Source organism: Piliocolobus tephrosceles, chromosome 15 (genome assembly GCF_002776525.5).
Source record: "Piliocolobus tephrosceles isolate RC106 chromosome 15, ASM277652v3, whole genome shotgun sequence".
Classification (NCBI taxonomy): domain Eukaryota; kingdom Metazoa; phylum Chordata; class Mammalia; order Primates; family Cercopithecidae; genus Piliocolobus; species Piliocolobus tephrosceles.
The window spans coordinates 24828839-24853752 of NC_045448.1; the positions used below are offsets into that span (position 1 = coordinate 24828839).

Here is a 24914-nt window from a genome sequence, read left to right on the forward strand (position 1 = left end):
ATTCATTACTGGTGGGAATCAAAATAGTCCAACCACCTGGAAGACAATTTGGTGATTTCACACAAAACTAAACATATTCTTACCATGTGTTCCAGCAATTGTGCTCTTAGATATCTACCCAAAGAAGTTGAAAACTTAGTGCACACGGACATTTTTAGCAGCTTTATTCATAATTGCCAAGACTTACAAGCAACCAGTATTTCCTTCAGTAGGTGAATGAATAAATACACTATGGTACATTCAGATGATAGAATATTTTTTAGCATTTCTTTTTAGAAATGAGGGGGCCTGGATTTGGTGGGTCATGTGTGTAATCCCAGCACTTTGGGAGGCCAAGGCAGGGGGATTATTTGATCCCAGGAGTTCAAGACCAGCCTGGGCAACATAGGGAGACCCTGTCTCTATAAAAATACAAAAAATGAACCAGGCGTGGGCACACCTGTAGTCCCAGTTACTTGGGAGGCCGAGGTGGGAGGATCACTTGCACTCAGGACGTCAAGGTTGCAGTGAGCTGTGATTTTGCCTAGTTATGGGGTGAGAAGGTGGTGAGTGGTGGTTCTTCTCAGTCTGAACAGATCTCTAGTCATTCTAAAACCCAGTCATTTGTCAATACTGTACAGAAGAAACAATAAGTAATGGACCTATCCCTTAAGAAAAACTCTCATCAAAGCATGCTTCTTTATTGTAGGTAATTCGCGCCTTTCTGCTGTTTCCAACAATTGAACGAATGTCTGAGTCACCCAATGGCAGAATTGCCACTCCACTTTTGTGCCAGTTTCGATATGTTCTCTATGTTACTGGCTACTTATTATTGAAACTGTGTCCTGAGAAAATCAAGTCCTTGCTAATCAGAAGGTGCCTTCAATTAATGAACCTGGAGAATGAATTTTCGCCATTGAATGTATTAGAACCATTCTGCCTTGGTAAGCACAGATTTTAAAATGTATATGTTTATTCTTGTATTGCAAAGTGTTTACACAATACTCTCTGACAGTGGACAAATATCAAGCAAGGAATTATTTACTAGTTTTTTATTTTTCTCTTCCGAAAGTTTAAAACTAGAAATAAATAAAATTAGAAATAGAATGAGGGAATTTTTACATGAGAAATTAGACAGAAAAGCCTCATCGTTTTAATTTTATCATACGTTTCTGATTCTTCACTCTAGCTGCAGGATGGTGAGAAACACTTCTTCTGCACATAGTACATAGTATATACGGAGTCCCTACAGGAATCCTGGGTATGCCTGTTAGCTCAGTGGGAGTACTTTACAAAAAACAGCAGAAGGACACAAAGCCTAATTCTCTTATAGAGTTAACAGGTTGTTTTTATTTTCCTTGTTTAAATGTTTTGGGAGAATTTAAATCATAGAAGTAATAAATAGTTGTCATGGTAATGTATTTTAATACTGGGTGCTTTGCTGATTGTATTTTATGAATATGCTAGGAAATGTTTTTGTGACTACTTTTTGGCTTCAAAAGTTGTTTTAAAATATAATTTATCGTTTTAGATCATACTATTTTATACTATATTTATAAATGACTTTCATAATAAAGTAGTCCTAGTTTCTTAATCTATAAGGTGGGGATAACAATACCCCATACTTCAAATGTTATTCTAGTGTTAAATGTGATAAAATATGCAAAGCTTCTATCTGGTATTTTATTTATAACAGACCTCCAATGAATGATGTAACAATTAGTTGCAGCAGTAGCTAATGGCACTTTCTAAGCTTTTACCTGTGATCCTCAAAAGAACTAATAAGGTTTAGTATTGCTATTGTCCCCCTTTTAAATGAAGCAACTGAGGTACAAAGTGGTTACATGATTGCCCAAAGTTATACAACTAGTATGTAGTGTTGAAGCCCAGGCATTCTGCCGCTGTATTGCATTTCCTTTCACCATAGCTGCTGCTGTTGCCCTAGTTAATGATAACAGCAGGCCTCCTGAATAAAGTTTTCCATGCTCAGCTGTATTAAGAATGCCATAAGGTCACATGCCTAATGAACTAGAAACAAGGTAACAGCCCTGCCTGTTCAGTTGTACAGCTGCAGTTCATATGGGAGGTATTTTTCTAAATATGTAACAAGAAGCAGTCCTCACAAATACAAAATTCAGTATATTTATCCTATTGATAGATTTTTTCCCCCTTCCATTTTCCCCCCAATTTCCACTCCTTAATATAGCCTTAGCATAGTGGTTAAAAAAGATGAGATAGGAAGAGGGGAAGCAAGGGCTAAGGACAGTCATGGAAATTGCCAGAGGTTGAAGTTGGAAATATCCCTTAAAGACCTTTTGGTCCATCTCCTCATCTCTCCACCATATTGTTACAGGAAAGGGGTCCCGATCCACACCCTAAGAGAGGGTTCTTGGATCTCATGCAAGAAAGAATTCAGGGTGAGTCTGCAGTGCAAAGCAAAAGCAAGTTTATTAAGTGAGTAAAGTGGTGAAAGAATAGCTCCTCCATAGACAGAGTAGGATACTCCTGAAAATAAGAGGAGGGATGTACCCACCTCAGGTACAATGCTTGTATATATAGGGAGATGTGTTCTGCTACAAGTTTGTGATAAAGGATTAATTTTCTTAATTACTATATTTTGCAAGAATCGATATTATTATTATTATTATTATTTCGAGATGGAGTCTCACTCTGTCACCCAGGCTGGAGTGCAGTGGCATGATCTCGGCTTACTGCAACCTCCACTTGCCAGGTTCAAGTGATTCTCCTGCCTCAGCCTCCCGAGTAGCTAGGACTACAGGCAAGCACCACTGTGCCCAGCTAATTTTTGTATTTTTTTTAGAGACAGAGTTTCACCATGCTGGCCAGGCCGGTCTCAAACTCCTGACTGTCTTGTTTTTCTAAGACCAGCCGAGCGGGCGCAAAAGAACCAGCGGGTAGGCAAGTGTAACAGCAAAACTGCACGTTTATTTTGGTAACCTAAGGTGTGCGGGAGAAGTCTGTCGGCCTCCGGGGAAGGAGGCCGGCAGAGTCCCCCCGTGGGGCTCTCGGACGGACTTCCCACAGTCCCGACATCCCGACAGGAGTCGGGCTGCAAGAAGGCCGCGTGGCTCAATGGCGGAGAGCGGCTTTTCTAGGAGTGGGAGGGCAATAGGTGGGGCATGGGCGTGTCAGGGGCGTTCTGCAGGTGCGACCAGGTAAATCTTGGTCTCTTCAGATTGACGTCACCTGGCGCATGCCCAGTTGGTCTGCACCCTCCCTGGGCGCCGGCTGCATTTTCGCGCGCGCGGGAAGAGTTGGTGGTTAAGAAGAACCCGGAAGTGCACCATCTTGCCTCCGTTCGTCCAAACAGTCCAACCTTTTATTGATAATAGTGATAAAGGGGCGCCGTGGTCTGTCTGGCTACTTCCTGCTGTTAAGGGGAGTCGTTAAGGTCAGGGCCCATGGTTGGTATTTGGACGCACGGATGAAAAATAAAATAAGGCACAGTATTAGTATAGGAATGAGGAATGGAAGCATTTGTTGGAATATGGGCAAAACCCAGAAGGATAGTCCTGGCAAGGTTGGGGAGTATGAGATAGTTAAGAAAATTTAGTAAGTTTGAGGCGAGTGGGGGAAAGCCAAACTGATTTCCACTGATTGCTTTCAGTAGGGGCCCTTTTTAGTTGGGAATGAGGAATGAGTGCGCAAAGTACTTGTTGGCCAGGCAGCAATTAAGGATTGGAGTTTTTCGTGGAGTGGATGGCTTTCCACTTACTCCTACTACAGAGATATTGGATGGAAGGCTAGGTCCAGAGAAGGACGGCAAAACAGAATAGGTAGCCTCGCTGTTGATTAAAAAATTGTCTTACCAGCTACCAGGAGAGTTACCCGCGGCTCAGCGAGGGTGATGGGGGTCCCCGAGTCTCGGCACCTTCAGTTGTCATCGTCCAGATGTAGGAGCTGGAAGGAGCTCCCAGGATCCTGGGAAAGGGGGTCACGTAGAGGCGCGGCACCTGTTCTCAGGGTGGGGCAATCAGACTTCCAGTTTCTTCCCTGCTGGCAAGCAGGGCAGGGGGTTGCTGGTGGATGAGGGTTAGGACATTCACTGGCCTAATGTCCCGATGCCTTGCACTTATAGCAAGGCTGCGTTGGGGCTCGGGGACCTTGCGGACACCTGTTGGCATAGTGTCCTGCCTTGCCGCACTTATAGCAGGCAGGCTCCTTTTGTAGCTTTGGAGTCTGTGGGGTATGTGCTCTCTGGCCTGGGGTTATGACTGGGCTGTAAAGCCGAAAGCCGCTGCTAGGAGCTGTAACTCCTATTCAAGGCAAGCCTGCCATCTCCTCTCTGGAGTTATAGACCTTAAGGGCTAATTTAACTAGGTCTTGTATTGGTGTCTGAGGACCATCCTCTACCTTTTGAAGGTTTTACGAATGCCAGGAGCTGATTGAGAAATGAAATAAGACGCCAAAATGGTGGCCCCTGTGGGGGAGGCCGGATCTAACCGGGTATACTGGGTTAGAACCTCAGTCAGTTTAGGGTAGAGGTTAGGATAACCTGGAGGTCATGCCAAGTTAAGTCATAGGCCTGACAAAGGTGTCTAAATTCCTTTATGTATATGGTAGGATTAGCTGAGAAATCACCTAAACGCTTCTCAATTTTGGAAAGATCGGCCAATGAAAAAGGGACATGTACTCTGACTACCCCCTCCGCCCCAGCCACCTCTCGCAAAGGCGCTAACACTGTAGGAGGGTGTGGGGCAGAGATAGGGGACTCAAGACAGCCAGTTGGGGGCCCCGAAGGAGGCACGGGACCGAGTGGATTACTAGTAGATGAGGAGGAGGATGGAGGAGTCTGGGCAAGAAGGGAGGGGGTGGAGAGAAGGAGTATAGGGATGAGAGCCCAAGGCCCAAAAGCCTTGTATGTAAATTAATTTCGGACCACTTGCCTAGCCGCTGGCAGAAATTGCTGAGATCGATCACGCCACAGTGGAAAGGAAAATTAACCGCTTCCTCCTAAGTTCTTGTTCAAGCTGTAAGGTTTTTAAATTGGCTAGGAGGCACCCTAAGGGGGTGCTCTTTGGAAATTTGGACTGGGGGGGTTTCCCATTTGTTTCCTCTTTACCGACACACAATGGACACAATGGAAATGGAAGTGGATCTCTGCCTGGCTTCAAAGCGTCCTTTGGAACCAGCAGAGACAGACTGGAGGCTCATGGAGCCAAAGTGGAGAGTACCTTCAGGCGGACGTCTCCGTCCTGCAAGGCTCTCCCAAGCCACTTGGTGGCTCAAAATGGACCTCGGACCTGCGCAGGATTTTGGCCGAGGGTGGTAAAGAGGAGACAAGGGCACTTACCCCAGAGAGGCCGTGAGAGTGAGCGAAGCGGGTCTCAGGTCCTGGTCCGTCCGCGGCGTGGAACGAGGAGGAGGAGGCTCCCCGGACCCTGGGGGCCCTGAGGAGGGGTCTCCTCCCGGGTTTGGCACCACCTGTCTTGTTTTTCTAAGACCACCAGAGCGAGCAAAAGAACCAGCAAGTAGGCAAAGGTCAGGCGCAAAACTGCAAGTTTATTTTAGTAACCCAAGGTGTGGAGAAGAAGTCTGTCGGCCTCCGGCAAAGAAGGCCGGCAGAGTTCCCCTCCCCCAAGCTCTCGGACGGAGTTCCGACAGTTCCGACAGCAATGAGAAACTGGGAAGTCCGCCGGGCTGTGAGAAGGCTGCGTGGCTCAATGGCGGAGAGCGGCTTTTCTAGGAGTGGGAGGGCAATAGGTGGGGCATGGGCGTGTCAGGGGCGTTCCACAGGTGCGACCAGGTAAATCTTGGTCTCTTCAGATTGACGTCACCTGACACATGCCCAGTTGGTCTGCACCCTCCCTGGGCGCCGGCTGCATTTTCGCGCGCGCGGGAAGAGTTGGTGGTTAAGAAGAACCCGGAAGTGCACCATCTTGCCTCCGTTCGTCCAAACACTGACCTCGTGATCCACCCATCTCAGCCTCCCAAAGTGCTGGGATTACAGGCGTGAGCCACCGCACCCAGCCCAAGAATCGATATTACTATCTTTGAAGCAAAATTAGGAATGCCTTTGTTCTCCAGATATCAGGATATCTGGACATTCCCAAGTCTGAGTCTGTTTTAGTAAACATTATTAATTTGTTCCCTTAACTTTAAACATCTAGAGGCTCGGAATGCCTTACTTTCTGAGAATACAGTCCAGCAAGTTTCAGCCTCATTTTCCTACCCCACACTCAAAATGAAGTCTCTCTGGTTCAAAGGCCTCTGACAATATTATGGAACAGATGCCTACTGGTGAAAATGATACTGACAAGAAGTCAGAAACCCTCAACTCTCATTTTGGTTCTGTCCTAGAGTCACTCTGTGGCTTCCTTTTAATTACTTCCCCTCATTGATTTTCAGATGTTGATTACATCAAGAGTTAGAGCCAGTCTACCTTTGGAAATTACTTGAGACCCAATGGAATCAACATTTGAAATTCTGGCAAATATATGTAAAATTCTCCACATATACTTTGATAAGATCATTTTACTTCTCTTTACAGGTTTGTTTGTCCCTCCTAGCCCCTTGTTGCTCTTTGCCATTTTCTTTTTGTGTTGTAGAATGGATTTTATAAAGCATTCTTTAGTTACAGATTCCATTTTCCTCCTGGGATTTCTGCTTCCAGGAAGATAGAGTAAATGGACTTTCCACTATTTCTCCTGCTAAGTACAAAAAACCCTGGATATTATCTATAAAACAACATTAAGAAGACTATACAAGGTAGAGAATAGAAAGCAGGCTATGTAGGGACTTCGGGACCCAAGCAATAAACACAGTGGTGAGTTCCCTAGGTTTTCTTTTTATCACATATATCCTAGGTGTGGAGCCAGCAACCCAGAAACACCAAAGGTAGAGACTTTTAAAGGCCCCAACAAAAGCCTATTGTCTCTAGCCCAAAGACCAGGAAAGGAGCAGTGTTTCATAGAGTATGAAAAAATAGTCTTCTCCCTACCTTGTATACAAAAGACAGATTAACAAAAAATATATATAAATTTATTAACATTATATTTCATATGTACATGGGAGATACCCAGAGAAATGAATAAATCTCAAAGAGGTGGCTTCTGAGTTCAGACTTAAATACTAAATACTTCCAACTAAAACAAAGAAAAGAAGTCAGTAATGGGAGGTAACCAAGAAAAGCACTATATACAAGACAAAAGTTTCTTATGCAGATTTAGGTTGGTGCCCTTTGCATTGATAATAGAATCCCTGGTGATTTAGAGTCATCCTTCATGGTACAGAGAGGAAAACACCCATTCAAATGGAAATGTCCTTTATAGATGTGAATTTCCCTTTAAGAAGGGAACTTCTCCATTTTTAGAGCTTCTCCTGTGTCTCCAGTTTCTCAAAATACTCAGTTTAAAATAATCTTTTTGCCCAAGAGGCATCTTTAGGGATGGTATATTTTGGGTCCCCTACAGTCATTTTGCGGCAGTATATTCTGGTCTTCAGTACTTTCTTTCTTTATTATTATTATATATTTTTTGAGACAGAGTCTCACTCTGCCACCCAGGCTGGGGTGCAGTGGCTCAATCTCGGCTCACTGCAACCTCCGCCTCCTGGGTTCAAGCAGTTCTCCTGCCTCAGCCTCCCAAGTAGCTGGAACTACAGGTGCCCGCCACAACTCCCAGCAAATTTTTGTATTTTTAGTAGAGAGGGGGTTTCACCATATTGGCCAGGCTGGTCTCAAACTCCTAACCTCAGGTGATCCACCCACCTTGCCCTTCCAAAATGCTGGGATTATAGGCACGAGTCACTGCAACTGGCCTCTGGTCTTTAATACTTTCTAAAAGAAACCTTTAGACAGTAACTGCTCTACTCTACTCCAGCCATCTCCAGCCATGCTTGCAGAGATTGAGTGGACTTTACCCTCTCCCCAGCAGTAATGAAGCACCCCCTCTCTTTCCCTGCTCTCAGGTACTGTCCCAGAAGAGGCTGAGTAGAGAGCGAAGACTTTAATCACTGCCCTGCAGTAATGGGTCTACCATCGCCACTACCCCCATGTTATCAGTAAGGGTCATGTGGGAGAAGTAGCAAGGGACTCCCACTTGTCCCAGCCAAGATGGTAACAGTGGAAGCCTAGTACAGAGTCAGAATTGCTTTCCCTACCCAGCAGCTATAAGGAGCCCCTTCACCCCTTGGGTGTCAACGTAGCAGGACGAGCCTCAGACAAAACTCCTCAGACACTGAGTTAAAGAAGGAGGGTGTTTATTCCGCCAGCGGCATCGGCAAGACTCCTGTTTCAAGAGCCGAGCTCCCCGAGTGAGCAATTCCTGTCCATTTTAAGAGCTCACAGCTCTAAGGGGGTGAGCATGAGAGGGTCGTGATCGATTGAGCAAGCAGGGGGTACGTGACTGGGGGCTGCATGTACCGGTAATTAGATCGGAACAAAACAGGATAGGGATTTTCACAGTGCTTTTCTATACAATGTCTGTAATCTATAGATAACAACCGATTAGGTCAGGGGTCGATCTTTAACTACCAGGCCTAGGGTGTGGGACTGGGCTGTCTGCTTGTGGATTTCATTTCTGCCTTTTAGTTTTTACTTTTTCTTTCTTTGGAGGCAGAAATTGGGCCTAAGACAATATGAGGGATGGTCTCCTCCTTTACTCCCCGCCTTTGAGACTCTCACTCAATAGTGGGAGTTCTCACTTTCATTTTTACTACGTATGTCTTCCTGTAAGACATCGATAGTGATTCATATAGTACACTTGTGCTGAAGCATTTTGGTGAACTAAGGTAGCAATGAAGCTTTTTATCGTTTGAAGAAGTACAGATAGCAAACAAGGGAGCAGTAAGCAGGTTCCTATTACTATTATAACTCTTATTATAAAAGTTTTAAATCCTCCTAGCACTGGGAACCATTTTCTAAACATGACCCCAGGATCAAATCCATGCCACACTTGCATGGGCACATGTGCCAATTTTGTCATATCTCTAACTATGTCTTCAACTACTTGCCCTTGATTATCTATGTGTAGGCAGCAATGAGTAAGGTTAAATTTCTACAGACCTCTCCTTCAGCTGCTAGCAAGTAGTCAAGAGCTAATCTATTTTGATAGATAGCATTTCTCATGTGATCTTCTTGCCAGGCCAGAATAGTCAAGGCTCTGCCAGTTTTATTAGTGATTATTTTTAAGACAGCTTGTAACCATATGATTTGGTTGATCATGTAAATGGGGGTCTGGTATCCTCACGAGCCGTCTTGTGCCTAAGTAGCAGGCCTATAATATTGTATGCTTCTCTCAGAGGGCCATTTATCATTTTTTCAATTTCCTATAGCTATGCTTCTCTTTTCGTGGGAAGCATAGACAGGGAAGCCTAGGAGTTTGCCTGTTTTTATGGGCAGTAGGAAGAAAGATGGTTTAATAGTGTCAATAACACAACTACCTGCCTACTGGTCAGGTAATTTGGCATAAGCTCTATGCCTACATATCTAGTATAATCTAGTGGGGGCTGTCCAGTCCTGGTGGGACTCCGGGTGGGTCCACACAGTTTGCAACTTTGGGAATTTGCTAAATGGATTTCTCTCTGTGTGATCTGAACTCCACCAAGTGACTGTTTCTGTGGTACCATTATACAGTTTCTGTCCCAGACAACTAAGTCGTCCTACGGGGTGAGTGAATTCTTTTCCTTCTCTAGCTATGCAATATTGTCCAATAATTGAGGCTTTTAGGACCCAGAAATTATCAGGGTGATTCTTTTGAGCTGGGAATTCATCAGGAACTGGATCTGTAAGTACTCATTATCGGGCTTCCCATGGCCACTGATCTCCTATTACAGTTCCTCCACATACATAACATGAAGTGACATTGAGAGACTGGGCTCCATGCTCAGCTAATTGCAAAAACAAATTTCTTGTTTTTCCTGGAATTTCTGGTACTGGCACATTTAGTTCATCATAGAAAGTTTGAAACACTGGCTCAGGAAAACGTTTATAAACTTCTCCTCGAACCAAGATATTTACTTGAGGATTCAGTCCAGCCCCATCGATTCCTAAGGTCACACGCTCCTCTTTTTTCCAGCGAGGATCAAGGGGATTGGTTATTACTAGCTCTAAGGGGTTACATTGTCCTTTAGTACAGGAAGGGTCATTTTTTCCTTTCTGAAGGTGGACTGGATCCTTTTCATTTTTTTTTTTAAATCTAAGTGGCCTAAATGACACAAGACCAGTATTTACATTTGTTTCCACACAGTCCTAATTTATGACAGATGTACTTATTTTCTGCCATATAGCCTCTTTTCTAATTAAGAGAACTACACCTTATTCCTAACTTATTACTATTAATGATAGCACAGGCATCAAATTTTAAGGTAACTTGTTTGGGCACCTCTTTTTCTTCTGTTTTGGCTAACACTTTACTCGTATCATTTATGAGCCTCCACCAGTCCTCAGTCCTTAATCTTATTTTTAAAAAACTCTGGTCATAGGAGGCTCAGATGGGGCATAACACAAATCAGGTTGATCATTTCATGGGCTACATACCCTGTATAGAATAACATTGTACAAACAAGTTCTTTTTAGAGTTCCAGTACACTTAAAATAACCGTAAAATAATAGGACCATAGCAAACTTTTGTCCTACCTCAGTGACTTGATGTATACACTGGGAACAGTCCTCAGTCTGAGGAAGGTCAGTTGAAGTCCTTACTATAAAAGTCCCAATTTTAAGGAAAATGAGTCCCGCAATGAGTTTTCTCATGCTTCGGCTGTGCATGAACCAGTCAGCTTCTGGGTGTGACTGGAGCAGGGTTTGTCTTCGTCTTCAGAGTCGCTTTGCAGGGGTTGGCGAAGCTGCTCCTGTCCATGTAATGCTCACAGTCTACTGATATTTCAGGATGGTTTCGGAGGTTGGGCCTGCTAGAATAAACTGAGTCCAACACCTCTACACAGTTATGTTTAACTGGGCTTTCTGATACCGGGAGCAAGGTGGTGGGGTTTAGGGTGTTGCAAACTTCAGTGGTTATGTGGGGATTTTCACATAGCAAGCTTTGGTACTTGGTTAATCTAGCATTTGTTAACTGATGATGTCCTTTGATAGTCATTAAAGTTACCACAGCATGGGGGGCCTTTATATTCAGGTTTTGTCTAAGTGTTAGTTTATTTGCTGCTTGTGCTAACAGGGCCGTTGCTGCTAGGGCCGTTAGACCTGGGGGCCAGCCTTTGGAAATCCTATCTAGTTGTTTTGAGAGATAGGCCACTGGCCTTGGCCAGGGCCCCACAGTCTGGGTTAAAACTCCAACTGCCATTTTTTCTCTTTCTGACACGTAGAGTGTAAAGAGTTTTGTCAGGTCAGGTAGCCTCAGGGCTGGGACCGACATGAGTTTTTCTTTTAACTCATGAAAAGCTTATTTCTGTTGGTTGTAATAGATGTAGTGTATCTAATCTACATTTTTATTAACTGTCACCTACTCAAATATTGACTCAAATCCTGCAGCTATTTGATTTCAAGCTTTAGATTGATCTGGTATTCCTCGTGGGACTCCAGTTGCGTCTAAATAGACGTGAGAGTCGAAAGACTTATAAGGGGCTTCTCTCGCTTTACGATGTCTTATTTTTTTTCCTTCTGGTTGATGAAATGCCAGGGTGAAAGGGATAGCCAATTGGACTAAAGTACAAGTGCCACTCCACTTATTCGGCAGAGTGCCCAGTAAAGGTCCACCACAATACCACCACACATCCGCTCAGGGGTGAACAAGGGCTGACTGATTGATAAGCTCTTGAAAATTCTTAAGCTCACTGCATCTTTTCAGGTCTCCAAGGGATACTAAGTTTCCTCCCTGTCGTGAGAGACACGAAGTGAACTTAGTGTTGGGGGACAGAAGCTGGATGGCCCTTGGGGGCTGACCTGCAGGGTGCCAGACTTTGGGATATGGCAGAGAGAGCTTGGCACGACTTATTACTCCAGCCTGTAGAATCCTAGAAAACAGCTACCATGCAGCCCACACCTGGTTGACTGGAGGACCACCTTAGTGGAAAGGGGACAGTCTGGGCCTCTGGCCTGCCATGTGCACAAGCATAACAATTGCTTTTGTTTAACATGCAGATGGAATATTTGATTTATTTTAACCATGCATTTGCATCTTGGTATCCTGTCTTAATTGCTAAAGTTTGTTTTAAGTCTTTAACTTCTATGATCTTCTAGTAAAATGAATGTATGGTTTTAGGAAATTACAGAAACTGGTTGGGGCAGTCCATCCTTGCTCTTTAGTGGTCCACAGAACATTGGACCAACTATGGCATGTAAGCTCTATATTGGGGGGCAAGACTCCTGGTTGGCACTGGGGTCTTTATTGAAATCTCCCTGGATTAAATGGTCCTAGTTTACTAATGCCCAGTCTGAGGGGAGTCAGAAGGGACAGAAGTACTTTTCTGAAGTAGAAAGCTGTCTTTGACTTGGCAAGTCCTCATAGATACTAACAAGGCAAGCATTAAATGCAATAGTTTGAGGCAAAATTGACTTGGTTATGTTAATAACTAGATGGTCAGCAATAGAACGAGGAAAGAAAAAAGAGTAATAGAATAGATGAAAAGAGTTAAATTTTTCTTAGCTTTAATTTGGTAGGGTTTCCCCCGGGACTATGGCCCACGACTCTGGAGGGGGTGGCACTTTCTTGACTTGGGTGTGATGAGTCCATTCTTTTTTCTTTTTTTTTTTTTTTCTGTAAGAACAGCAGTCTTGGTGGTTAGCAGCACAAGGTAGGGTCCTTCCCAGGTTGGCTCAAGTTTTTCTTATTTCCACCCTTTGATGAGAACATGATCTTCAGGCTGGTGCTGGTTTACCAGAAATTCTAGGGGTGGTACATGTGCTAAAAGACTTTTAGTTTTTGAGAGAAAGGAATGTGGAAGATAAACCAAGTATATAATTTTTAAGAAACTGACCTTTTGTTTTAAATGTGGGGACCTTGGCAGTGGACTTTATAGTCCTTAGCGCCTTTTTACTGAGAATTTTCCTTTAGCACCTATTTTTATTGGTTTTTAAACTAAAGAAAGCCAAATACTATTTTATATTTAACAATGCTTCTCGTATGATTTTTATACCAGATAAACTAAATTTTATCTTTATATTCGTGTGTTATTAATGTTAAACCTAATTTTAATAAAACCTTGTAGAGATATTTATCTAATTTTTAATGTTTGACCATAAGGTAAGATTTTATAGACTCTTTTTAAACTTTTATGATTTTTGTTAAAGAGCAGGTTGGTGCTTTAAGAAAAACCTGTTATGCTTTTACTTTAATGTCCAGTTCATAGAAAAACTGGATGATACTTCTTTAACTTTAGCTAATATGTTTACACACAAAATTTTCTTTACAATTAACATTTTAAAACTTGCTTAAACTTTCAAAACAATATTTTTTTTAACTTTTCAATGTAGGTAAAAATGTACATTCTTATGCCTCCTTATAATCCTTTCACCAAAGGTATATTTTAGTTTTCTTATACACCTTGCACATAAACTTTTTTTTTTTCAGTAGTTTTACATTCAGGAGGCCTAGTTACTTTTAAATTATACAATATTTTTTGCATAAATTCTTTTTTGTAACATTTTTCTGTTTCATGACTTTTGCAGACAGTTCTTCAACATGCCTCAACTTTCTGACTTACTACAAATATTTCTTTCTTTAAACAACCAGTTAATTTATTTCAGGACAAGAATTTACCATATAATACTCTTTTTATTTAAATTCTACCGCCCGGCTTTTTTTTCCTTTTTTTTTTTTTTTTTTTTTCCTTAGGATACTTCTGAACTGATGAGGTGTGCTCACAATGAGGTTTCCTCTGAAAGTTTTTTTTTTTTTTTTACTTTGTTGTTGTTGTTGTTGTTAGCAAAGCAGTTGCCACTATGGATTGAATGCATTTGGGCGATCCGTGGGTTACTGGGTTAAGAATGTTTGATTGGAAGGCCTCAGTGCTTTCGGGATACACCCTTGTTTACACTGACAACAAAGTGGTATTGGGGTGTTACAGGGTTACAGAGAATACCTTCAATTATCAATTATAGGTTTTAAATTTACCTTGGCTTTTAAAGGAATAGGGTGCACTTTTTTTTCTTAACTACTTGTATATCTCTTTCTTTCTCTCTTTGACTTTGTCTCTCTCTTTAACTTTCCTTTTACCTCTGTCTCTTCTCTCTCTCTCTCTGCCTCTCTCTTTCTTTCTTTCTTTCTCTCTCTCTCTCCTTGACTCCCTCTTTGTCTGTCTCTTCCTCTCTCTCTTTGCCTCTTTTCCTCTCTGTCTCTTTCCTTTCTCTCTCTCTGCTTGTCTTTCCTTACCTCTGCCAGCCACTTATGCTGCTGTTATCTCAACCACCGTGTGTTGGGGATGGGGGTCTAAAACCAGCTGTAACCAAGTTTCTATATATGGGAACTGGTCTGGGTTCCCTGACTTACAGGTTACCTTGTGCCATACCTTTGAAACAAGGGACCTGTCCAGGCTTCCTTCCAATGGCCAACCTACCTCTAATGCTGGCCAGTCTATCTTACACAAAGTTTTAAGTTTTCCTAGTGTCACAGTACTCCATAGTCTCCTTTAAATTCTTTTTTGAAATTTTTTCAACATAGTTCCCAGTAGGGTGGGCTTATTTGTGCCTGACCTCTGCTTCTTCGAGACAAAGCACCACGCTGACAACACACGCACACCACAGAACAAAGAACGGGTAAAAAGGGCACACACACACTTTTGCCGTTAGCACCAAACCAAAATCAAAATATCCAGAAATCTAAGCCAGGTCAAAAACAAAACCAAAGTATCAAGCAATCCAAGTCAAGTCAAAAACAAAAACCAAAGTGCCAGTACAGGCACACCATAGGTGATCAGGCCACGCTTCCACTCAAATGGAGTGGGCAAGTTCCCAAGACTGGTCCTGTCAAGCAATTCAAACCAAGTCAAAACCAAAACCAAAGTGCCGATAAAGGCACGCCGTGGGTGATCAGGCCACGCTTCCACTCAAATAGAGTGGGCAAGTTTCAAAGACTAGTCTTACCAAGTTTTAGATGTCCAGACTCCAAGTGCCCGTTCCTTCCCGGTGTGCAGCCACTGCGTTGATCCTCCACGGGGGCCTGCCACACACTGCTCTGGCGAGGCGTCCCACCAGGGCAAATGCCTACCCGGGAGTGCTCTCAGGATCCACGTCGCTCGGGCTGGTCAGAGTCCCCTGCAGGGATGTTCCACAGGGCAGGCTTAAGCCACCTAGGGAGCTGTCTCAACCATCTGCCATTCACCTCGCTTCCCAATCAGGGAATCAAGAAATGTGACAGGACAAGCTGCAGACAAAACTCCTCAGACACTGAGTTAAAGAAGGAAGGGGTTTATTCGGCCGGGTGCATCTGCAAGACTCCTGTCTCACGAGCTGAGCTCCCCGATTGAGCAATTCCTGTCCCTTTTAAGGGCTCACAACTCTAAGCGGGTGTGCGTGAGAGGGTTGTGATCGATTGAGCAAGCAGGGGGTGGGTACGTGACTGGGGGCTGCATGCACCAGTAATTAGATCAGAACAAAACAGGATAGGGATTTTCACAGTGCTTTTCTATACAATGTCTGTAATCCATAGATAACATAACCAATTAGGTTAGGGGTCGATCTTTAACTACCAGGCCCATGGTGTGGGACTAGGCTGTCTGCTTGTGGATTTCATTTCTGCCTTTTAGTTTTTACTTTTTCTTTCTTTGGAGGCAGAAATTGGGCCTAAGACAATATAAGGGGTGGTCTCCTCCCTTATCAACAGAAGTCAGATGGGTAACTTAGAGTCTACCGTACCTGGCCATAATGAAAAAACCATCTAAAACATAACGTTTAAATAAAATATAGAATCTCATAACATACTACTCAAACTGTCCATGTTGTAGTTGAAAATCACTTGTCTAACAAAATCTCAACTTGACTGGAAAAAAAAAAAATCAATGCCAACACCAAAATGACAGAGATACTGGAATTATCTGACACTGACTTTAAAGCAGCCATTATAAAAATTATTTAATGATCAATTAATAAACATGTTTGAAACTCATGAGAAGATAGACAATCTTAGGAAAGAGAAGATTGAAAAAAAAAACTGAATGGAAATTTTAGAACAAATTTAAAATCTCAATGGATAGACCCAACAATAAAATGAGGGGACAGAGGAAAGAATCAGTGAATGTGAGATTAGATCAATAGGAATTACCCAACAGAGAGAAAATAGACTGAAAAGGGGAAAAAAAGGAACAGAACCTCAGGGACCTGTTGGATTACAACGAAAGATCCAACATTTTAATGCCTGTAATCCCAGCACTTTGGGAGGTTGAGGCAGGTGGATCACAAGGTCAGGAGATCAAGACCATCCTGGCTAACATGATGAAACCCCGTCTCTACTTAAAATCAAAAAAAAAAAAAATTAACCGGGCATGGTGGCGGGTGCCTGTAATCCCAGCTACTTGGGAGGCTGAGGCAGGAGAATGGCATGAACCTGGGAGGAGGAGCTTGCAGTGAGCTGAGATCGCACGCCACTGCACTCCAGCCTGGGCGACAGAGCAAGGCTCTGTTTCAAAAAAAAAGAAGAAGATCTAACATTTGTGATAACACCAGTCCTAGAAATAGAGAGTAGTTCTGAAAAAGTATTCAAACAAATAGTGGTTAAAAACCCCCAAATTTTGCAAAAGATATGAATTTACAGATTCAAGAAGCTGAATGAACTTAAAACAGAATAAACCCAAAGAAATCTACACTAAAACACATCATAACCAAGCTTTTGAAAACTAAAACAAAGAAAATCTCTTGAAAGCAGCCAGAAGAGCAAAGCGATGCATTATTCATGGAAGAAAGTCTGTTTGAAGGACAGCTAGTTTTTCATCAGAATCCATGGAGACCCAAAGGAAAATGACAAAATGCAAAACAAAAATAACTATCAATCCAAAATTCTATATCTAGCAAAAGTATCTTTCAGGAAAGAAGGGGAAATTTAGCATTCTCAAATGTTGAAAAACTAAAAGAACTTGTCACCATTAGATCTATCCTGAAAGAATAACTGCAGGAAGTTCTCTCAACAGAGAGGAAATGATAAAAGAGGGAATCTGGGAACATCAAAAAGAAAGAACAGTGAATAAGTTAAAATGTGGACAAATGCAACTTTCTTCTCTTGAGATTTCTAAATTATGTTTAACAGTTAAAGCAAAAATTATAGCACCATATCTTATGGTTCTAAATGTACACAGAGGAAATATTTAGGGCAACGATTTTATAAATGGGGGAGGGCACAAGGACATAATGGCAAGTAAGGTTTCTACACTTTACTTGAACTGTAAGATGTAACCACAGGTAGATGGTAATAAGTCATGTATATATGTAATGTAGTACCTAGAACAGCCATTTCAAATGCTATTCAAAGCAGATACTCAAAGTCACCATGGATAGATCAAGATGGAATTCTATATTTAGAAACACATTGATTGGAAGGCCAGAAAAAGAACTCATAGACATGGCAGAGAACAAACAGAAAACAAATAATAAAATGATCGTCCATGATTATATTGAATGTAAATGATCTAAATATACAATTAAAAGAAATTAGCAGGGTAGATGAGAGAACATGACTCAATTATATGCTGTCCTCAAAAATCTTAGTTTAAATATAACAATATAAGTAGGTTGAAAGCAAAAGGATGGGAAAAGATATATTATGCAAACATTTATAAGCAAAGGAAACCAGGAATAGCTTTATTAATATCAGATAAAGTAGATTTCAGTGCAAAGAAAATTACCTAATAGGCATTTGTAGAACACTCCACCCAAAACAGAATTGATATCAACGTGTTAATATCATTGAAACCATACAGAGCATGTTCAGTGACCACAATGGAATCAAACTAGAAATCAACAACAGAATAACAAAAGTTAGATCTTTAAATACTTGGAAAGTAAACCACATACTTCTAAACAACTCATGAGTTAAAAAATGGAAATTACAAAGAAATTCAAATAATACTACATGTAAATAATAAAACTATGGCTTACTATTGTAATCCTAGCACTTTGGGAGTCTGAGGTGGGAGGATCGCTTGAGCCCAGGAGTTCTAGACCCGCCAGGGCAACACAGTGAGACCCTGTCTCTATAAAAAATTTAAAAATTGTCCAGTCACTGTGGCTCATGCATGTAATCCCAACACTTTGAGAGGCCAAAGTGGGCAGATCACTGGAGTCCAGGAGTTCAAGACCAGCCGGGGCAACATGATGAAACCCCATCTCTACTAAAAATACAAAAATTAGCTGGGCATGGTGGCGCACACTTGTAACAGGTCCTAGCTACTTGGGGGCTGAGGTAGGAGGATCCCTCGAACCTGGGAAGTCAAGGCTGAAGTGAGCCGAGATCGTGCCACTGCACTCCAACTTGGGTGACCAAGTGAGATCCTGTCTCAAAAAAAAAAAAAAGAAAGAAGAAAAATTAGCCAGGGATGGAGGTATAGGCCTGTAATCTCAGTTTCTTGGGCAAGCTAAGATGGAAGGATCACTTGAGCCCAGGAGACCACGGCTGCAGTAAGCTATGATCATGCCACTGAACTCCAGCCTGGGTGACAGAGTGAAAGCAGCTCAAAAAAAAAAAAAAAAAAGTAATAAAACTGAATTAAAATGAAAATACAGCATATTAAAATTTGTGGGACACAGCTAAAACAGTGATGAGACAAAAATGTATGCTGTTGTGAGAAATGATTACATTAGAAAAGGAGAAAAGTCCTAGTAACCTAAGCTTCAACCTCAAGAACCTAGAAAAAGAAGAGCAAAATAATCCCAAAAGGATGAAAAGGAAAGAAATAACAAGAATAGAAATTAGGGTTAGGAGCAGTTGCTCACATCTCGAATGCCAGCACTTTGGTAGGCTGAGGCAGGAGGTTTGCTTAAGGCCAGGAGTTCGAGACCAGCCTAGGCAATATAGTGAGACCCTGTCTCTACCAAAAAAGTTGAAAACAAAAACAATAGAGAAAGTCAATGAAATAAGAACGTGGCTACTTTGAAAGAGTAATAAAATTGACAAACCCCTAGCAAGACTGACAAAGAAAAAACAGGTGAAGACACAAATTGCCAATATCAGAAATGAAATAGAAAATATCCACTATAGAGCCTGCACACATCAAAAGGGTAGTAAAGGCTACTGTGAACAACTCTACACATATAAATTTGACAACTGGGATGAAATAAACCAATTCTTCAAATGTCAATACACTACCACAACTCATCCTAGATGAAATCGATCATTTCAAGAACCCTATAACTTGGAAGGAAATTCAATTTGTAATTTTAAAACTTCCAAAAAAGACATTTAGAGGCCCAGATGATTTCACTGGAGAATTATGCCAAATGTTTAAAGAAATATTCACACAATTCTACCTATTTTTTAAATAGAAAATAGGAGGGAACACATCCCAATTCACTTTTTGAAGCTAGTATTCTCTAATATCAAAACCAGAGAAAAATAATACAAAAAAAGAAGAAACTACAGGCCAGTATCCCCTATGAGTATAGAGACAAACATCTCTAATAAAAGCTTAGCAAATAGAATTCAGCAATATATAAAAAGAATTATATACTATTCTATTACCAAATGTGATTTATTCCAGGGATGCAAGGCTAGTATTGTATTCAAAAATCCATTAATATAATCTAGCATATTAACAGGCTAAAGAAGATAAACCATATGATTCTATCAACTGATGCAGAAAAAAAAATATTTTGAATGCTCTTCTTCTAAGACTAGAAACAAGACAAAGATGTCTGCTCTCAGCACTCTTATTCAACATAGTGCTGGAAGTTCTAGTCAGTCCAGTAAGGCAAGGCAAGGAAATAAAAGATATACAGATCAGAAGAGAAGAAATTAATCTCTTGTTTGTAGATGGCATGATTGTCTGTAGAGAAAATCCCAAGGATGGTTCTGTGGCTCTGCCAGGGAATAAAAATTTATCAAATGATTTTTAAAAAAAAAGAAAAGAAAAGAAAAAAAATGACAATCCCAAGGAATCTACCAAAAACAAACTTTGAGAATTACTACAAGTTCAACAATGTCACAGGATACAAGATAAGCACAAAAGTCAATATTATTTGCATACACTAGCAATAGAAACCAAAATTTAAAATATAATACCATTTATAGCCAGTCAAAAAAACTAAATGGTTAAGCATAAATTTAGAAAAACATATACAGAATTATATGCTGAAAATGATGCCTATTAATAAAGAAACAAAAGAAGACCTAAGTAAATGGAGAGACATACCATGTTCATGGATTGGAAGACTCAACGTAGTAAACATGTATTAATGCACTCTCACACTGGGTAATTTATAAAGAGGCTTAATTGGCTCACAGTTCCACAGGCTGTACAGGAAGCATGTCAGCATCCACTTCTGCAGAGGCCTCAAGTAGCTTTTACTCATGGCAGAAGGCAAACCAGGAGCAGGTGTCTAACATGGCAGGAGCAGGACTGAGAGACAGTGGTGGGGGAGGTTCTACACACTTTAAACAACCAGATCTTGAGATAACTCAGTCATTATTGCTATAACAGCACCAAGGGGGATGGTGTTAAATCATGAGAAACCATCCCCATGATTCAGTTACCTCTCACCAGGTCCCACCTCCAACATTGGGGATTACATTGAGGACATGAGATTTGGGTGAGGACACAAATCCAAACCATATCAGATGTCAATTCTTCCTAAATTGATACACGTATTAAACATAGTTGCTGTCAAAATCCAAGTAAGATTTTTTTGTAGCTCTTGACATGATTATTCTGAAATATATTTGGAAAGGCAAAGGAATAAGAATTACTAAAACAGTTTTGTAAAAGAATAAAGTGGAAGGAGTGAGTCTGTCTGGTTGCAAGATTTATTATGTAGCTATAGTAATCAAAACTTTGTGATATTGCTAAAGGGATTAATACATAGATCAATAGGACAGAGAAGAGAACCTAGAAATAGACCCACACAGATGTGCCCAACTGATTTTTAACAAGGGGCAAAAGCAATTTGATAAAAGAGGAATTGCCATTTCAACAATTTTGCTGGAGCACTTGGCTCTCCTTAGGCCAAAAGAAAAGGAAAAAGAAGAAGAAAGAAAGGAAGGAAAGGAAATGAACCTTGACCTAAACTCTAAACCTTACACCTTATAAAAAAGTTAACTCTAAATGAGTCATGAATTTAAATATAAATTGTAAAACTACAATCCTTTTAGAAAAAAGGGAGAAAATATTCAGGATCAGGATCTGGGACTAGGCAAAGACTAGCTGAGTGTGATCACAGTGAGATATCATTACACACCTATCAGAATGGCTAAAATAAAAAAAAATAGCAACCTCAAATGCTGGTAAGGATGCAGAGAAACTGGATCACTCATACATTACTGCTGACAATGTAAAATGGTACACCCACTCTGGAAAGCAGTTTGACAGTTAAAAACCTAAACATGCAACTACCCTATGACCCAGCAGTTACACTCCTCAGCATTCATCCCTGATATATGAAAACTGGTGTCACAGAAAAACCTAAATATATGAATGTTTATTGTAGTTTTATTCATAATCGCCAAAAACTGGAAACAACCCAGAGGTATTTTCCATAGGTAAATTATTAAACAAACTGTGATAAACCTATACCATGGAATTCTACTTGATAATAAAAAGGAACAGACTTTTAATATACACGGCAACCTGTGTCCATCTCCAGAGAACTATGCTCAGTGAAAAAAAAAAAGCAACCCTTAAGGATTACGTACTGTATGATTCCATTTATATAGCATTCTTGAAATGATAACATTATAGAAATGAAGAACAGATTAGTGGTTGCCAGGGGTTAAAAATTAAAGATAAAAATTTCAGCCGGGTGCGGTGGCTCACGCCTGTAATCCCAGCACTTTGGGAGGCCAAGGCAGGCGGATCACGAGGTCAGGAGATCAAGACCATTCCTGGCGAACACAGTGAAACCCCGTCTCTACTAAAAATACAAAAAAATTAGCCGGGCATGGTGGCGGGCGCCTGTAGTCCCAGCTGCTCGGGAGGCTGAGGCAGGAGAATGGCGCGAGCCTGGAAGGCAGAGGTTGCAGTGAGCCGAGATCACGCCACTGCACTCCAGCCTGGGCGACAGAGCGAGACTCCATCTCAAAAAAAAAAAAAAAATTAGCTAGGCATGGTGGGCACACACCTGTAGTCCTGGCTACTTGGAAGGTTGAGGTAGGAGAATCACTTGAGCCTAGGAGTTCAAGGTTACAGTGAGCTGTGATTGCACCACTACACTTCAGCCTGGGCAACAGAGGAAGACCCTGTCTCTTTAAAAATATATATATATACATATCCTGGCTGTAATATTATGCTGTGGTTTTGTAAGATATTACCATGGGAGAAACTGGGTAAAAAATACATGGATTTCTCTATATTATTTCTTACACCTGCATGTAAATCTACAACTATCGTAAAATAAAAGCTGAATTAAAAACCAAAAGCATTTTCCAGCTAGGGATACCACTTTCCTTCCTGGGATAGGTATTGCCCTCATCCTGACTGCGTGAATTAGGAGCCTTTTGTCCTTGAGACATTGAGAAGGTTGAGGACCCAGAGCCCCAGGGCTGAGGACACCATTAGATATGCAGCTGTACTTATGCCTCTTTAGAAATATTTTCTAAATCCAAATCAGGACATGGGATATAAATTTTATATATTTTTTAAATTTATATATGAAAAGTAGCTATGACAAATTATTCTCAACGGTATATTTAGTGAATACATAATATAAACATTATAATCAAATGTTTAATGTTTTTAATTAAAACAGGACATTATGTAAAGGTATTTTTCCACTTTTTCTGCATCAGAGTTATATACACTTCAGGAAAAGTAGGCTCCAAAAGCTGCACTTGAAAGAAAGGACTCTTCCTTTTAGTTGCAGTAATTGACCTCCTGCTGCATCTTCCAGGAGACCCAAGTTTAGGCAGCAGGGAGCAGGACAGTTTAGGCATAAGCCATATTTCCCTCCTCAATCCAAGGCAACCAGAGCTTTATACTACATTGTTGCTTGAGGAACCCTGAGCTTCCTTTCTCACACAACCCTGATATATGAAATACATTTTGTAAATCAGACTGAACATTCAGCTACATTTCTTCATCTCTGTTCTAAATAACAAACTAGCAAACAAACTTCTGGAGCACAGCCCTCCTATTTCTCACATCCTTTCCTTTTCTGATCTTTTAATCCCTTAGCTCTAATCTGGCCTTCTAATAGCCAAATAACCACTACTTCAATAGTCTCTGATTTTTTTTCCCCCCCATAACCTACCCCGTCTGTGTAACTTCAGGTAAAGGAAAATGAGGCAATAGTTTATGTGTCTTCTTTCTTCTTTGGGTTATTGGTTCATTCCCTACTTGAATTCATAGTTCACTTCCTAGTAGTGACTAGGCTGATCATTAACGAAGCATCTCAGATATCCTAGCCAGCCTCTTCCCTCTAGATCTGCAGTGCCACCCCTGCCTCCTCTTGCAATAACCCTCACAGAAACTGCCTTCGCCCAGGCTTGCCCTCACCATCACTTTGGTGATTCCTAGTACCTTGCTTCCCACAAATAGAAGGTTTGAACAGAGAGAGAGCAACACTCAACAGAAGACCCTAACTTTGGGAGATAATTAGTGGGCTCTGCTAGAGTTTACGCTGCATAAATAGTGGACATAACTAATGTTCATACCAGCTACTTGAATCGGCATAATTTTCGTGGTTACATGAAAAGAGGGGTTATCAAGGGAAAAGAAGATCAGGTCAGAGATCATTCCCAGCTGAGAATCTGGTCCAGCTGGATATTTCCCCCTGGCCCCCACAGACCTGTTTCTCTGTGGCTTGACTGTCATCCAGACGACGACCTTTTAACCTGCCAGCATGCCTTTTAGGAGGCTTTGCAGTGTTTGCACATTATGTAATGTCTGTGCTTCAGTAGAAATCTTACGGAAACAAATGGAGGAAGTTTGCTAGTCCAAGCAGTGGATAATAAATCCTGCCCTATCTAGATAGAAACTGGTTTTCTGTATCCTTTAGTTTATACACACATTTTTGTTGTTGTTGTTGTAAGCTCTGAAAAATTCTAGGAACCAAAATATTGAAATATTTCAAATCCTGCTGCCCTTTTGGCAAAGATGGCACATCCTTTCCTGTAGGCTTGAGTTCTGTGGCATTAGCGTTCTTCTCCAGCATGAGTGAGTGAAATGTCATTTCCTATCCAGCATTCAGAGAAGAGTAGCCATACATCAGTTAGCATACATTATAAACTTTACCACCGTGTTCATCAATGTCATTTTGTTAACTAGGTTGTATTAAATGTTGTTTTTAAAGAACATATGTGGATTTTTTTCTTCAGTTTTAATTCTGGAATGTTTGCTACTCTGTATTTTCTTTAGATGTTCTTCCACTTCATGAAAAATAGGCTTTTCACTGAGACACCTAAATTGATTTTCTGATCAAAGCTAAAAGAAAATATGTCTTAGTTCAGCAGAGTAACAGGTCAAAATAATTAACTTTGAAAAATATTCTAGGGTCTTTTCATTAGTTAGGCCAAATTGATATTTTAATTCCTTTCAGTTACCTAACTAGAAAAACATAGCACAGAGACATAGGGAATTTCTTGTAGATTACATTACTTTGTTGAATATATTCTTGTAAAATAAATTTTCATAATTTTTTCTTTCCTTAATATGGAATTAACTTTTAAGATATAAAATCAACTATTAAATAAGATGACAACATAAGCATATGCATCACTAAAGAATCACAAATTTCTTCTAGAATATTTTTAACTCAATCCCAGAATAATTTTTGAATAAGACAAAACCAGACTCTCATGTTACCTGTTCTCTCTGAACAGCTTATTAAAATCCATTTATAAAACCCAACTGGGGCTTTTATTTATTTATTTATGTTAGAGACAGGG

General features: G+C 40.9%; 1 protein-coding gene across 5 annotated transcripts in view; it reads left to right on the forward strand.

The window, feature by feature from the left end:
• LDAH (lipid droplet associated hydrolase) overlaps nt 1-24914 on the forward strand; it is a 153689-nt gene that overhangs the window by 81884 nt on the left and 46891 nt on the right. For 4 of the 5 annotated variants that reach the window (XM_023230016.1, XM_023230019.1, XM_023230018.1 and 1 more), the window contains one exon: nt 689-923. The exons of the other annotated variant lie outside the window; for it this stretch is intronic. In XM_023230016.1, the coding sequence (XP_023085784.1) occupies nt 689-923 (235 nt within the window). The remainder of the gene's footprint in view (nt 1-688; nt 924-24914) is intronic. 5 annotated transcript variants of the gene reach the window in all.